We start from the raw sequence: 12713 nt of genomic DNA on the forward strand, positions 1-12713 counted from the left end.
ACCTGCTAGGTTATTTGGCTGAGCTATGAATGAATTAAATTGACATAAGTAGATTAACAGAAGGAAAAAAATTTTAATAATATATGTTTGCACAGGAGTCCCACGAAATATGAGACTTCAAGAAGGGTCAGATGATTGACACTCATACACCATCATGAGCTACCTTTATCGAAAAGAACGAGGGTTTAGGCGTTCTGCAGGGAGTTGGCCACAGAAGTGGGAGAGGGAAGGGAAGAAGTGTGTCGTGAATAAAGCTTGGCTGGTTTTCAGATAAAAGGTCTTGCAAGTGGCTGGGTGTGGTGGCTCACTCTTGTCACATCCCAGCACTTTGGGAGGTGGAGGCAGGTGGATCATGAGGTTAGGAATTCGAGACCAGCCTGGTCAACATAGTGAAACCCTGTCTCCATTAAAAATACAAACAATTAGCTGGGTGTGGTGGCAGGCACCTGTAATCCCAGCTACTCGGGAGGCTGAGGCAGGAGAATCGCTTGAACCTGGAAGGCAGAGGTTGCAGTGAGCCGAGATCACGCCATTGCACTCCAATCCCGGGTGACAATGTGAGACTCCATCTCAAAAAAAAAAAAAAAACAGAGGAGAAAGGTCTTGTGAGTAATCAACGTTGTCTGGAGCCGACCTCAGGAGAAGAGGTGAGAGTCTGTCTGTGCTGGTGTCACCTCCAATCTCCTTCCCTGTGATCTCAGTTACTCTTCTCTGGTTGGTGAGATTCTTGGGGTTGTGATTCATGATGATCGAATTTCTTTTGAGGATTTGTCTTTGGGCAGATGAGGGAGGCTCAGAGAAAAGCCCCTCCCTGCTTGTGCTATTTCCCAAGTGCTCTCAGTTTGAAGTCAGTGGCAAAGCAGTGGCATATTTTGGGGTGCCATTTCCTGAAGACCTTCAGCATCCACTAAACCAGTCAACTGTTCCCATTTGTTTCCTGAATAGCAAACACTTCCTTGAAATCCTTCTCAAACTCAGCCTCCAGTCTAAGTCCCATTTGGCCAAAATCGTTATACTGGAAAAAAATAATAAAGACAAAAACGATGTTCCTTATCATTAGTGTCATTAGACACCTTTCAACTGAGAATGATCAGGACTCTTGTCTTTAAAAAATAAAAACTGTAAGTTGACAATTTATAATGGTATGTATTTTGGAGTACAAGGTAGTGTTGTGATATATGACTGCTATGTGGAATAATTAAGTCAAACTAATTAACATACCCATCACCTCAAAAAACTATCATTTTTTGTGGTGAGAACATTTGATATTTACTCTCTGAACAATGTTGAAGTGTGAAATACACTATTACTAAGTAGAACTCTTATCTTAAACACCCTAAGTTACATTAACCAGGTTAAACTGAAAACTCATGCAGCTAACAGTAACTTGTGTTTCTCACCAGCATGATCCTTTCTTATTAACAGGGCAGAAAAGTGAAATCATTTCCACAGTTGAGATTATTACTTCTTTGGTTTTGATTGCTTATTTCGGTGGATTAGGAAAGTAATCTATGCTCTTTCAACAATTCAGATACTGGAAGGGTATAAGGTAAGATCACTGATCTGTTCCTTTCTCGGTCACTTCTACTCCTTGCTGGTAATCCGTGTTAACCATACAGTCTATTCACATGCAAAGGAATCTGGAGTCTGGGATTTCTGGGATTGGGGGCAGATAAGAAGCACAATACCACTTTAAGATGAAATTCTCTTCTCTTTATATGCTGCAGCAGGCAGGACTCAATTGCTCTCTCTGAGCTCCTGTCTCCTCTGGGGCAGGTGGGGGAGGAGCTCTCAGGGACCTGGGGTTCTGGTTGCAGGGACACCTTTTGCCTCACTGTTTCTTTGCTAAGAAGAGCTTAAGTTCTGAACTGAAAACAATCAATCACTTCCAGAACCCTTGCTTGTGCAAGCTTATTACAGGATGAGGGAAACTAAATTTTTCTAGGCACCAGAAAATGAGGGGAAGGATGGAAAGAAATGAAATGGAAGCAGGAAGAGCCGCCTACCTTGTAAGAGGCCCTGTGGTTCTGGAAGATGAGGCGCATGTCTCGTACAAACCCCTCCACTTGGGGGTAACTGTGCTCATTCAGCCTTTTCTTGATTTTATCCAACCACATGGGCTCCTTCAGGCCTTGACACGCCTCTCTAATCTGATGACAAAAATACCAATGGAAAAGCTACCGGCATAGTTCAATGTCTGCCTTCTGTGGATTCCCAAAAAATCCAGCAGAAATACAACAAGGTGAACATTGTAACGACAGCGTGTGCTCTTGCCCGGTGGGATTAAGATCACAAATCTCACGAGGGCCCATTTCAGGGTCAGGTAATGTCATGGCAGCCTGTAATCAAGGGTTGCTGTTTTTACTTACATAATAATAGTATGGAATCTTGGCAAAAAAGGAGCTCTCAGAACAGCAATAGACTTTCAAGAGGACGAACTCACATTTCTGCAAAAGAAAGAGGCCGTAAATGAAAAGCAGCTTGGAGAGAATGAGCCCACATGCATGAGACGGAGCACACGACTCACACCCTTCTTGCACAAGTTTCTCTAACATGTGTGGCTCTTGGAAACAGACATGTCATGGCTGAGTTATTTTTTGTGCAAACAAGTTGTGGTCTTCTATCAGTGTGATTGAAGTGTGGCTCGGAAGAGCAGGCTCCTTTTGGTGCATTCCCCTGACCCTGCGCTTGTTCATGGTGCTCACGTGTGAGGGGAAAGGAGAAGGCTTGGGGTTTGCATCTGACTTACCAACTGTTCCCGCGGACACATCTGCCTCTCCAGGACCTCAGATTCCTGACAACACTGTTGGCTTCCTGAAGACTCCTTCATCCTGCAGAAGATGCAACTCCACGGGGTCCTGAGAGATTGGACATGGGTGAGCAGAGGGCAGGGACCCTGGAAATGGCCACTATTCCTGTGGCTGCCACTGTCTTCCTTCAGGAATGGCTGATGGGCTCAGTCATGGGAGGGAGGGGAACACTTCCCAGAGTATGCAGGATTCACACATGGGATCTCCAGCCCTTGGCTTTTCCCTCACATCAGTGGTAGCAGCAGGCAGGAAGCCTGAGGAAGGTGGTGTCACCGTGAGTGTGGACTCTCCTTTCCCTGTCTGAGCTGCTGGGAGCACAAGCAGCCCTGCCTGCCAGGCCTGAGTTTCAGAAACTGGGCTTTCAGCTCCAGGGACCTTGGGCCTCCATCAGCCCAATGAGACTGTGCTGCCTGTCTTGTATGAATCAGCACAAAATATAAACAATTGGTGTTTCTTTTCCTCAATCCCCTGGGACAGGAGACTCTCCTGCAAAACTTGAAGGAAAGGACAATACCAGTATGTAGGCAAAGGGTCCCCAGCACTGGCCTCAGCATATCAGAGGCGGGTCCCTGAGAGCACAGAGAACATGAACCTCCTGCTGCCAGCGTCTTCTGATCACAGGGCTGGGTCCCAGTACCCGACGAACCTGCTCCTTCCCCATCTAGACACAAGTGGGCGCTCTGCTGGAGAGTGCGCTTGGCAGGCAGAAGGTCCCTTAAAGGAGGAAGGAGAGGTGCCTGCATGTCACTCACCTCTCAGGTTCCACAGGGGCGATGTGACAGTTCTCATGGAAGACTCTTGAACAAGTGTCACAACAGAACAGCTCCCCTCCGTCCCGGCACACCTCACACTCATCCAAGTTTCTCATCTAGAAGGTAAAACAGTGTCCATGTCACTGGGAACCACAAGATTCAGGAAGGCCACCCCTCTGGGCATCTAGAACACACTGCCTATGTGTGAGCCTGTGTGGACAGGCGTACGCTTCTCCCTGGGATATGAAGGAAAAGCATGGCGTGGAGATTTCAGAACAAATCCTGGTCTGCAGTGAAGTTCAGGAGGCAGGGGTATGTGTCAGAATAAAAACGTTTTCCTTATAAAACCAGAGATTATAACACAGAAAGACGAGCAACGAAGCAAGAGGACGATCTTATAGGAATCTGAATAATTGTATTATGCTGCAGATAAAACCAGGTTTTGAAGTAACGTGTTAAATCCATTTGCTTATACTACAAATCAACTCATGAAAGGGAGACCCAGAGAATAACATATAACAGAATAAGCTTCTGAGATATCATCACATGCTGTATTCTTGGCCATAAGTTCCCCATAAGTTGAAGAGAGGCCCTAGTTAGGGGTTCCTAGGCTGTGGATTCTGTGCCTAGAGGGCTGTGCACCTACCTCTGAGTGGGAAGGACCATGAGTACAGATGACCAGGTGGGTCACAGGGGGCACATAGAGCTCTTTGGCTCTGGGAGTCTGGCAGAAGATCTCCCATGACTTAGCTAATTTGGATTGTAAGGTGCAAAGATGTCATCTCTAATGACCAAGGACCATGGTAACAGCATCATACAGTGTTGAAGATGGAGGCCCTCTCCTCATTTCCTGGGCCCATAAAAGAGCTGGTGCTTTGTTCTATGAAAAGAATGGGAAATCAACTAATTCTCCATTTCTCACCAGTCTCAATATATGAGACCTTTAGCTAGATTTAATCTGATTTAGTGAAGTTAAAATATGATAGTATTTGCATCCACGTGTTGTGGAGCAAATCCCAGTCATTAAAAACCAACAGAATTTATGGAACAAATATAGAGACCAATATGTAGAGGCTGTATTGTAGACAAATGCATGTGTATTCATGACAAAGAACCGGTCTGTGACTGAGCCCTTTGTCGTTCAAGGGAAAAGTGCTGTAAGGACTAAAATTAGAGTTCAATATTATGGACATCTGTTAACACTGGGAGGGCCTAGAATGGTCTATCTACAAGTTCTCCCCTGGCTCTGCTCCTGTAGATAAGGTTTCCTACCAATACTTCTAAGTTGATAGGAAGCAGATCAAGAGGACTGCTTGCACCTTCTGCTTATTTTTGAATAGCTGATTTCATTTCCCTGCCAGCCATGGAATTATTCAAACAAGCCAGTCACACTTTCCCTCTGGAAGCAGGGGACAACCCATCATCCACAGCCACTGGCTGTTTCCACTGTTCCTGAGCACAGCCCCCATGTGGCCCTGTGTGGAGTGCCTACAGGGCTCTTTCTGCTGCTACTTCTACTTTTATATTTTGCCCAGCTCTCTAAATTCATTTCAGCTCTAGGTTAGGTGAAATCCTTCTCCTGTGATCTGGATTTTCAGGTTTCTCAGTGAGGATATGTGCTCACAGGTGGACTTTTTTCCTCTCACACTTTGAGAACTGTGTTTTGGCTGTCTCACAGAGTTTGCAGTGGCAAACCACTTCTTTCAAAGGGTCTGTGAATTCCTTATTTTGCTGGAATGCTCCTGTGGTGGTTCTTGTAGCAAAAGTTCACGATGTGAGTCTCAACATGCTGTTCTGTCTGTCCGAGTTGGAGGTGGAAGTTGGTCTTGCCTCCCATCTGCCTTTTTCCCCCCCAAATCTGTATCTTTTCAAGAAGAGATTTGATTTCTCTGGTTCTTTGGTTGTTGGTCTGGCTGTACATTAGACTCGTCTCAGGAGAGTGTATAAAATGCTAATGTCCTGAACCCAGCACCAGGGATTCTGAATCACTGGGTCAGGGCTGAGGTGCAGCCACTGGTATTCTTCTTTAGGTGACAGAATAGGTAATTCTATGTATCAGCATCATCTGGGGACCTTTAAAAAATTCTAATGTTCAAGTCATACATAGTCCAGATTGATTAATTTAGAATTTCCCTAGAAGTGGGATCCAGGCAACAATATTTTTTAAAGCTCTTCAGGTGACTCCAGGATGCAGGATAGTTTGAGATTCAACCTGAGCAAAGTCTGGGTATGGAGGCATGGGTATATTATAAGTCAATGTTGTTATTGGCCTTGGAAAAATTATTAATAGTGGTGACCATACCTTTGCTGGAACTGTTTTCCTCTTTTTCCCACAGACATCTGCCTGTGGGCTGTGAGACATAAACCTCCATGTCAAGCTCATACAAAATCAGCCACACAAACACTGACCTCCAGGACCGTTTTAACTGTTCATGAGTCCCTGAGTTGGCTGGGCATCAAAATCAGTGTGGATAAGAACTAAATCTTGTTGGAGGATTGCTTTGGATGTAAGGTGTGTATAAAACTATTTGAGCATCCCTCCTCAGTTAAGTATTATGTGTCAGTATTATTGCATGATATTCTATGTGAGTGCTGCCTCCTGGAGTTGTGCAAGAAAGTGACCTTACCTAAAACTGACATCTCACTGCAATGAAAAGGAGCAAACCATAATTTCATTTAGAGAAAGAACTCATCCATGATTTCTGCAGAACCCAAAGCAGGCAGCCATATAGCAAGTAGAGAATGGATGGGGCCCATGGGATCAGAAAGTTTGTATAGTACTGAGCACCAGATAAGGAGTTGAGTTAAAATGCCTCAGGATTTACTAGGTCGTGATGGTTTCAGTCCTAACCAGCTCATCAGCCTAATGGCTTCCCTAACACTGGTCATAGGGGTTCTATAAAGGACCTCTTGTCCTATATGTACTCCTTTACAGGACTAATGACAGACTCCACACCTTAAACATAAGAGCTTGGCATGCTCTGTTCCTTCTGGCTGATGCTTAAGATGATCTTCAGCTCTACCTGCACCTTGGAGTGCATTTTTGGGACTTTCCCTTTCATCCATACCCCCTACTTGAGAATGCGTTATCCTCTCACATTTACTCCTTCCCCCTAGTCACCAGGCCAGCCCTACCCATTACCACTTCAAGCTGTGTCTAAAGAGACCTCAGTGGTCTAGAGCTCAGCCTCCCATACTCATTATCCAAGGGAATAAGGAAATAAGAACATTGGAAGGTTTCTACTGAAACAGATGGAAAGGGTGCTTTCACACTGAGACATCCAAGGCCCAGGCACATCTACCTGGCTTGCGTGATGCAACTGGTATTCTTTGTTCATCACACACAGCAACATACTCCAACTGAGACTGAACATGCTTCAGGGAACAGCAGTCATGGTACAGAACATGTCCCTGGAGAAAGGAGTGGAATATTCTGGGGTCATAGCTCAGAATTTGTACTTACACAAGGGTCCACTGAGCTATTGTGAGACTTCAGTATTCTCTGTTGAAAAAACAGAAAGATTGATTTACGATACTGAAGGCATTGTTTCCATCTATCACTTACTTAAATTTAAGTAGTCATCTTTGAAGGAATTCAGGAACCAGTTGTAAAAAAATAGTTGGGAGGAGAAGGCCAGTAGGCTGGGGTGACCCCAGTGCTTTAATTTCCTATGTAAGCAAACTGAAACCTGATGTAAACAGTAAAATGAAACTAGAGACTTTACCGACTAGAATCCGCCATCGACCTCTAATTAGCATCGTTCTGTGATAATCCATTAAATATAGTTTCTCTGACTTATTCCTGTGTTGGCCTCACTGTCTGGGCTGCTGCAGCAGAGCTCTCTGAACCTCTTCTTGTTCTGAGCGCTGCCCAGTTCATGAATCACTCTTTGCTCCAATAAATGCTATTAAATTTATTTTGTCTAAAATTTTATTTTTTAAACAGTCTTCCCTTTCCCTCATATCTGATTTTTTGGACCTATATATCTACTGAGGGAAGAAAAAGTCCCCAAGTACTACTGTTCAGCCCAGTGCAAATCCCATTCCCTGCAGGGAGTCTGGACCTAGTTCGCACAGGCCAAGTCAGAGAAGCTCTACTTGTCCTCTTACTCCAAGGGGCCCTCAGGCATATTTCCTAAACTTGGCCTTTGTGTCATCCCACCCAGAACAGCTGCAATAATAATCAGGCTGAGAACTTATCCGCCACAGCCTCCAGGTACCACAGGGCCCAGAGTCCTGGAGGTCATGCAAGTATCCCAGAGAAGAAAAACACTGCTTTCTGCAGCTCCCCTAGGGACACAGCCCTGGTGATAAAATGTCTCCAAGGTCCTCTGTGTTGCAGCTCTTCTTCCTGAGAGTTTCCCACTCTCCCTTCTATACAAAGCACAAGAAGATGTCAGGCTGACTGACTGTCTTTTAAGAGGTAACCCACTAGATTTATTTAGATTGTTTTTGGATATCCATTGCAGGAGTTGGCACCTTTCCCTTCTGGGATACAGGCAGCCTCAGCTTTTGTCTCTAGCCTAGGATACAGAGGCTATAAACAAGTGTGATCCAAAGCACAAGCACCTGAGAAGTGACCTTGTCACTGACTGCCTCTCTAACTAGCATAGAATCTCCTACCCACCCATTTGTAATTCATCCATGTTTACAATAAAATTGAAACAATCTTCTTCTTTTTTTTCTTTTTTTTTTGAGACAGTTTCACTGTCACCCAGGCTGGAGTGCCATGATGAAATCACAGCTTACTACAGCCTCGACCTCCCAGGCTCAAGTGATCCTCCCATATCAGTCTCCTGAGTAGGTGGGACTACAGGTGTGCACCACAATGCCTGGGTATTTTTTTTTTTTTTTTTGGTAGAGATGGTATCTCATGATGTGTCCAGGTTGGTCTTAAATTCCTGAGCTCAAGTCATCCTCCCATCTCAGCCTTTCAAATTGCTGGCATTATAGGCTTGAGTCATCATGCCTGGCCTGAAATGATTTTTGAGGTCGATCTTCTGTAATGGCCTTTGGAATTTAGTATGTGCTTGATAAGTATACGTTGAATGGGTGAATAAATGAATATTGTTTCAAGAGTTCAAGATCAGCCCAACATGGCAAAACCCCGTCTCCACTAAAAATACAAATAATTAGCCAGGTGTGGTGGTGGGCACCTGTAATCCCAGCTACTCGGGGGGGCTGAGGCAGGAGGATCGCTTGAACCCCGGAGGCGGAGGGTGCAGTGAGCTGAGATCGTACCACTGCATTCCAGACTGAATGACAAGAATGAAACTCTGTCTCAAAAAAAAAAAAAAAAAATTACTAGAGTCTCTTAAGCAAGCATTAGCATACAACGATTATTCTGGGTGAGTATATCAGATTGTTTTACACCTCAGCTGCCACCAAAAGGTTTATGTGGCCCTTATCATGAGCCTGAGCAGAGACACTATCATGTGGCACTGATAGTGACACTGAAGTTTCCAGAAGCCAAATGGCTCTGCCAGCAAGAGAAGCTCTGAGAGGCACAGAGGACCCATGGAGTTTGTAATGGATCCTGGATCTGCCACTTAGGGGACCTCTGTTCTCCCCATGAGGAGACACAACATATAGAGGCAACTGTAGCTTGTTGCTGCTAAGTGTTGCACCCCAGAAGAGGGGGAGAGTCGGTTGGTTGGAAATTGCCAGCTCATTTGGGTCATCCAGACTGAGTTACTCTTGGCACCTGGGGAAAGGTAGAGATGCTGGTCTTTCGTGTACTCACTGAAAAGGTGACATAATAGTTTCCCTTCAGGAAACCCAGTGAATGAAATATCTCAGTGGCTGAGAATTCAAATCAGCCAGTATATCAGATAAGGTAAAGGCCTGGATCTCAGGTTCCCAGTGGAATATGAAGCCCAGTGGCTAGCTATGTGTGAGCTGTTTTAGAAGTCTGTGAATGTGTTAAATGCACATTTCTACCTGAAGTGCATAAGGATGATATTTTTCTCTTCCCTCTCCTCAGGTTCTCATTCATACTCAGTCTTGGAAAAACCATCACCTTGTCCTGAATCTGCACTGCACTTAACCTATTTATTTGTCATGTTCGTTAAGTGAAGGGAAAATCACTTTCACAGATAAAAAGCAGGTCTGCACAGTCTTTCTGGTAGAGCCAAAGAGGTGGCATCAACATAAAAGGTTTTCCTGGTCAGCCCCTCCTATAAAATACATTCTCCTCTAGAGATCTTCCTCCCCAATGGCACCATCTTGACGGAGGGAAATAATTTCCCGTTGAGAAAGAATTCTGTGTATCTGTGCGTACATTTTTTTTGAAGGTGAAAGAGGATGTGAAAGATCGGAAAAGAAATATTCTTTTTATTACCTATTCCATGAAATAATATACGGTTTCATATATGTCTCAAGTGACTGTGAGGAAACGTTGGCTCTATCAATTTCACAAAAGTTAGAAAACAGTAACATCAATGGAAAAAATCTGATTTTTTGTTGGAGATGATACTCTCATCTTATTATGAAATATTTTTATGTATTCCATGACCATGTTGGATTTTCCAACTTCGACACTCTTAGAACATCTGCATCTGTTGCTAAAACACATTCAGGAGGTTTGTTTTGATGGCTCCTCAGCATCTCCATCTGATACAGTTTAATCCAAAGAGGACCTAGCTTTATAATACACATAGTACTCAAAGTCGCAACTCTGAAGGCATGTATAAAAAAATTTAAACGTGGGTAGTGGAGAAGGTGAAAGCTTAATTATAATTACCCAATTGGAGACTCCATAAAATAAGATATCATACATATTAAATTAGTTATGTGACAAGAATCTGTAGAAAATTATGTAATAATCACCTTTTTGTTCCTGTAATGTATTTTTGGAGGATTAGGTAGAGATCCTTCCTGAAACATAAAAAGACCAAGATTCATAGTCAGCCTGAGTTTCTGTTTTGTGAGTCTGGCATTTCCAACCTCTTCCCAAATACTTCTACCTGAGTGTTCCACTGCCAGCTCAAACCCAAGGTGTCTAATGAGAAACTATCTCCCTCTCTTCACCTGTGCTTCTAGACTCCAATCAACAGAAGCCAGAAAATCATTTTCAGGACCATTTTCCCTTCTCTTGTGCTTCTTTCCTATGTCCTAAGAGATTTTCATTCATAATGTCATACCATCTATCACCTGTCTTCCAGTTCCACCAGTGCCACTCCCAGCTGGAGTCCCTACACCAGAGCTATCCAAGCAGCACCCACTTATTGCATGCTACTGGGTGTCAGTCACTCTGATCAATCTTGGGTACATGGAGATGGGAAAACCTAAAGAGATCTACAGACAAAAAGCACTCACAGAAGGATAAACATAAACAGTGAAAAGAGGGCATTAGTAGGGGGCTCAGGAACCCTGGGAAGGGAGGACTTACGGCTAGGTCAGTGAATATTTAAGGAAGAGGGTAACATTTGAGCTAAGCATTCTAGACTGAGTATAGGTTTGCTAGCAGGGGAAACAGTGAAGACATTTCAAAACCCCATTGCTGTCTAAAATACTGTTTTAAATGTCATTTCCAATCTCAGAAGATTTCGCCGATTCCTTGTTATCTCAATTACAGATTTGAATTACTTAGCCTGGCATTAAAGCGCTCCACAAACAACCTCAGTTGCTGAATTGTGCCTTATTGTACACAACCTATCTACCTAAATCCACAGGTCTGTTAATAGTTTTACTATGGTTCTTGTTTTAATGCCATTCTGGTTTTCAGGTCATTCTTTCTCTGAAGTGTCTTCTTGCTCTGCCTGACTGTCGACTCTCTTCTTTTTCTCAGTGCACAAAATTGTCTGCATGCACCCTAGTCAGAATGACCCTTGCCTCCTCCAAGCTGCTGCATCTATCCTGATGGAGCCCCTGTACAACATCAATGTGTTGTACTGTAGTGTGGTTATGGATATGGGGTCCCTCTCTCCTGAGTGAGAGGATAAACTCACTGGCATCAAGGATTTAGCTATAACCTAACAAATATTTGGTGAATAAACAGTCTCCTCATTATTAGGGAACAACAGGAAGGGGCACAGGTCTGGCGCCTTGTCATTGGAATACCTTCATCAGACTTTGTAGGGGCCACCCGCCACAGCGCACACTCAGCTTCCAGTTCTTTGATCTTGCGTAGCCTCCTTTGGTTTCAAATTCTGCGGGGGTGAACCAATTTCCATCCTCAGTCTGTATACACTTCAAGAAGCTTCCTGTAAGACCAGGGTAAGTTGATCCTGAGCCATCTTTGTTCCCAGGGCTCAGACTGTGGCCACTCACCACATTGTATCTAGAACCACCCAATTTCTGATCAAGATCAATAGCAGGAGGGTCTGGCCTTCCCTCTCAGACTTCAGAGGCTTCAAATCCAGCCTGAAAGTCCCCTCTAAGGATGTTTCCTGGTGGGGATGCACATTTCTTTGACCTTCATCCATGAAGAAAGTGATGGTTGTCAACAAGAGCAACCTTTTAAGCATTTCAAAAGCACTTACAGAATGAAAAACAAGTAATTCTGAAAGATGAGAGGATTCTAACTTGCTTTTGAATTCTGGGGGTAGAGGCCAGGCCTGAGTCTGCAGATGGCTCTGGGGGCAACGTGGAGGCAGAATCCTTAGGTAGGGGTGCAGTCTGAGATGAGTGCCCTGTGGCTCAGGAGGCCGCCCCAGCAACATGTGCACCTTTTATTACAACATTTTTCATTCAGTTTTAGGGCATTATTGAACAGAGATTTTCTCATCTGTGCAATCATGGGTAGCTGATATTAAAAAATAATTGTGAAATGTTACCTAATAGAAAATTTAAGTTATATATAAAAGATAGTCAATCCCATCAGCTATTAGGGAAATGCAAAGCAAAACCACAGTAGATACCACATCACACCCACTAGTATGATCACAATTAAAAAAGACAGACAATAACAAGTGTTGGTGAGTGTGTAGAGAAATGGGAGCCTTCACGCATTTCTGGTGGGAATATAGAATAATGCAGCCACTGTGGAAGACACTTTGGTGTTTCCTCAATAAGTTAAGAATAGAAGGACCATTGGACTCAGCAATTCCTCTCTTGAATATACACTCCAAAGAACCAAAATATGTTCACACCAAATTTGTTACACAAATGTTCAAAATAGCATTATTTATAACAGCCAAAGAGTGAAAAT

At 43.8% G+C, this 12713-nt stretch overlaps 1 protein-coding gene across 3 annotated transcripts in view; it reads right to left on the minus strand.

Annotated features, from left to right (window-relative positions):
• Positions 1-446: 446 nt before the first annotated feature.
• Positions 447-12713, minus strand: part of SP140 (SP140 nuclear body protein) — a 158450-nt gene continuing 146183 nt past the window's right edge. For 2 of the 3 annotated variants that reach the window (XM_017889515.1, XM_017889513.1), the window contains 5 exons: positions 3563-3678; positions 2750-2858; positions 2370-2447; positions 2007-2150; positions 447-1015 (listed from right to left, as the gene is read on the minus strand). In XM_017889515.1, the coding sequence (XP_017745004.1) occupies positions 917-1015; positions 2007-2150; positions 2370-2447; positions 2750-2858; positions 3563-3678 (546 nt within the window). In that variant the 3' untranslated portion in view covers positions 447-916. The remainder of the gene's footprint in view (positions 1016-2006; positions 2151-2369; positions 2448-2749; positions 2859-3562; positions 3679-12713) is intronic. The other variant, XM_017889514.1, reaches the window with a different exon arrangement.

This window comes from Rhinopithecus bieti, unplaced genomic scaffold (assembly GCF_001698545.2).
Source record: "Rhinopithecus bieti isolate Rb0 unplaced genomic scaffold, ASM169854v2 scaffold_19546, whole genome shotgun sequence".
NCBI lineage: Eukaryota > Metazoa > Chordata > Mammalia > Primates > Cercopithecidae > Rhinopithecus > Rhinopithecus bieti.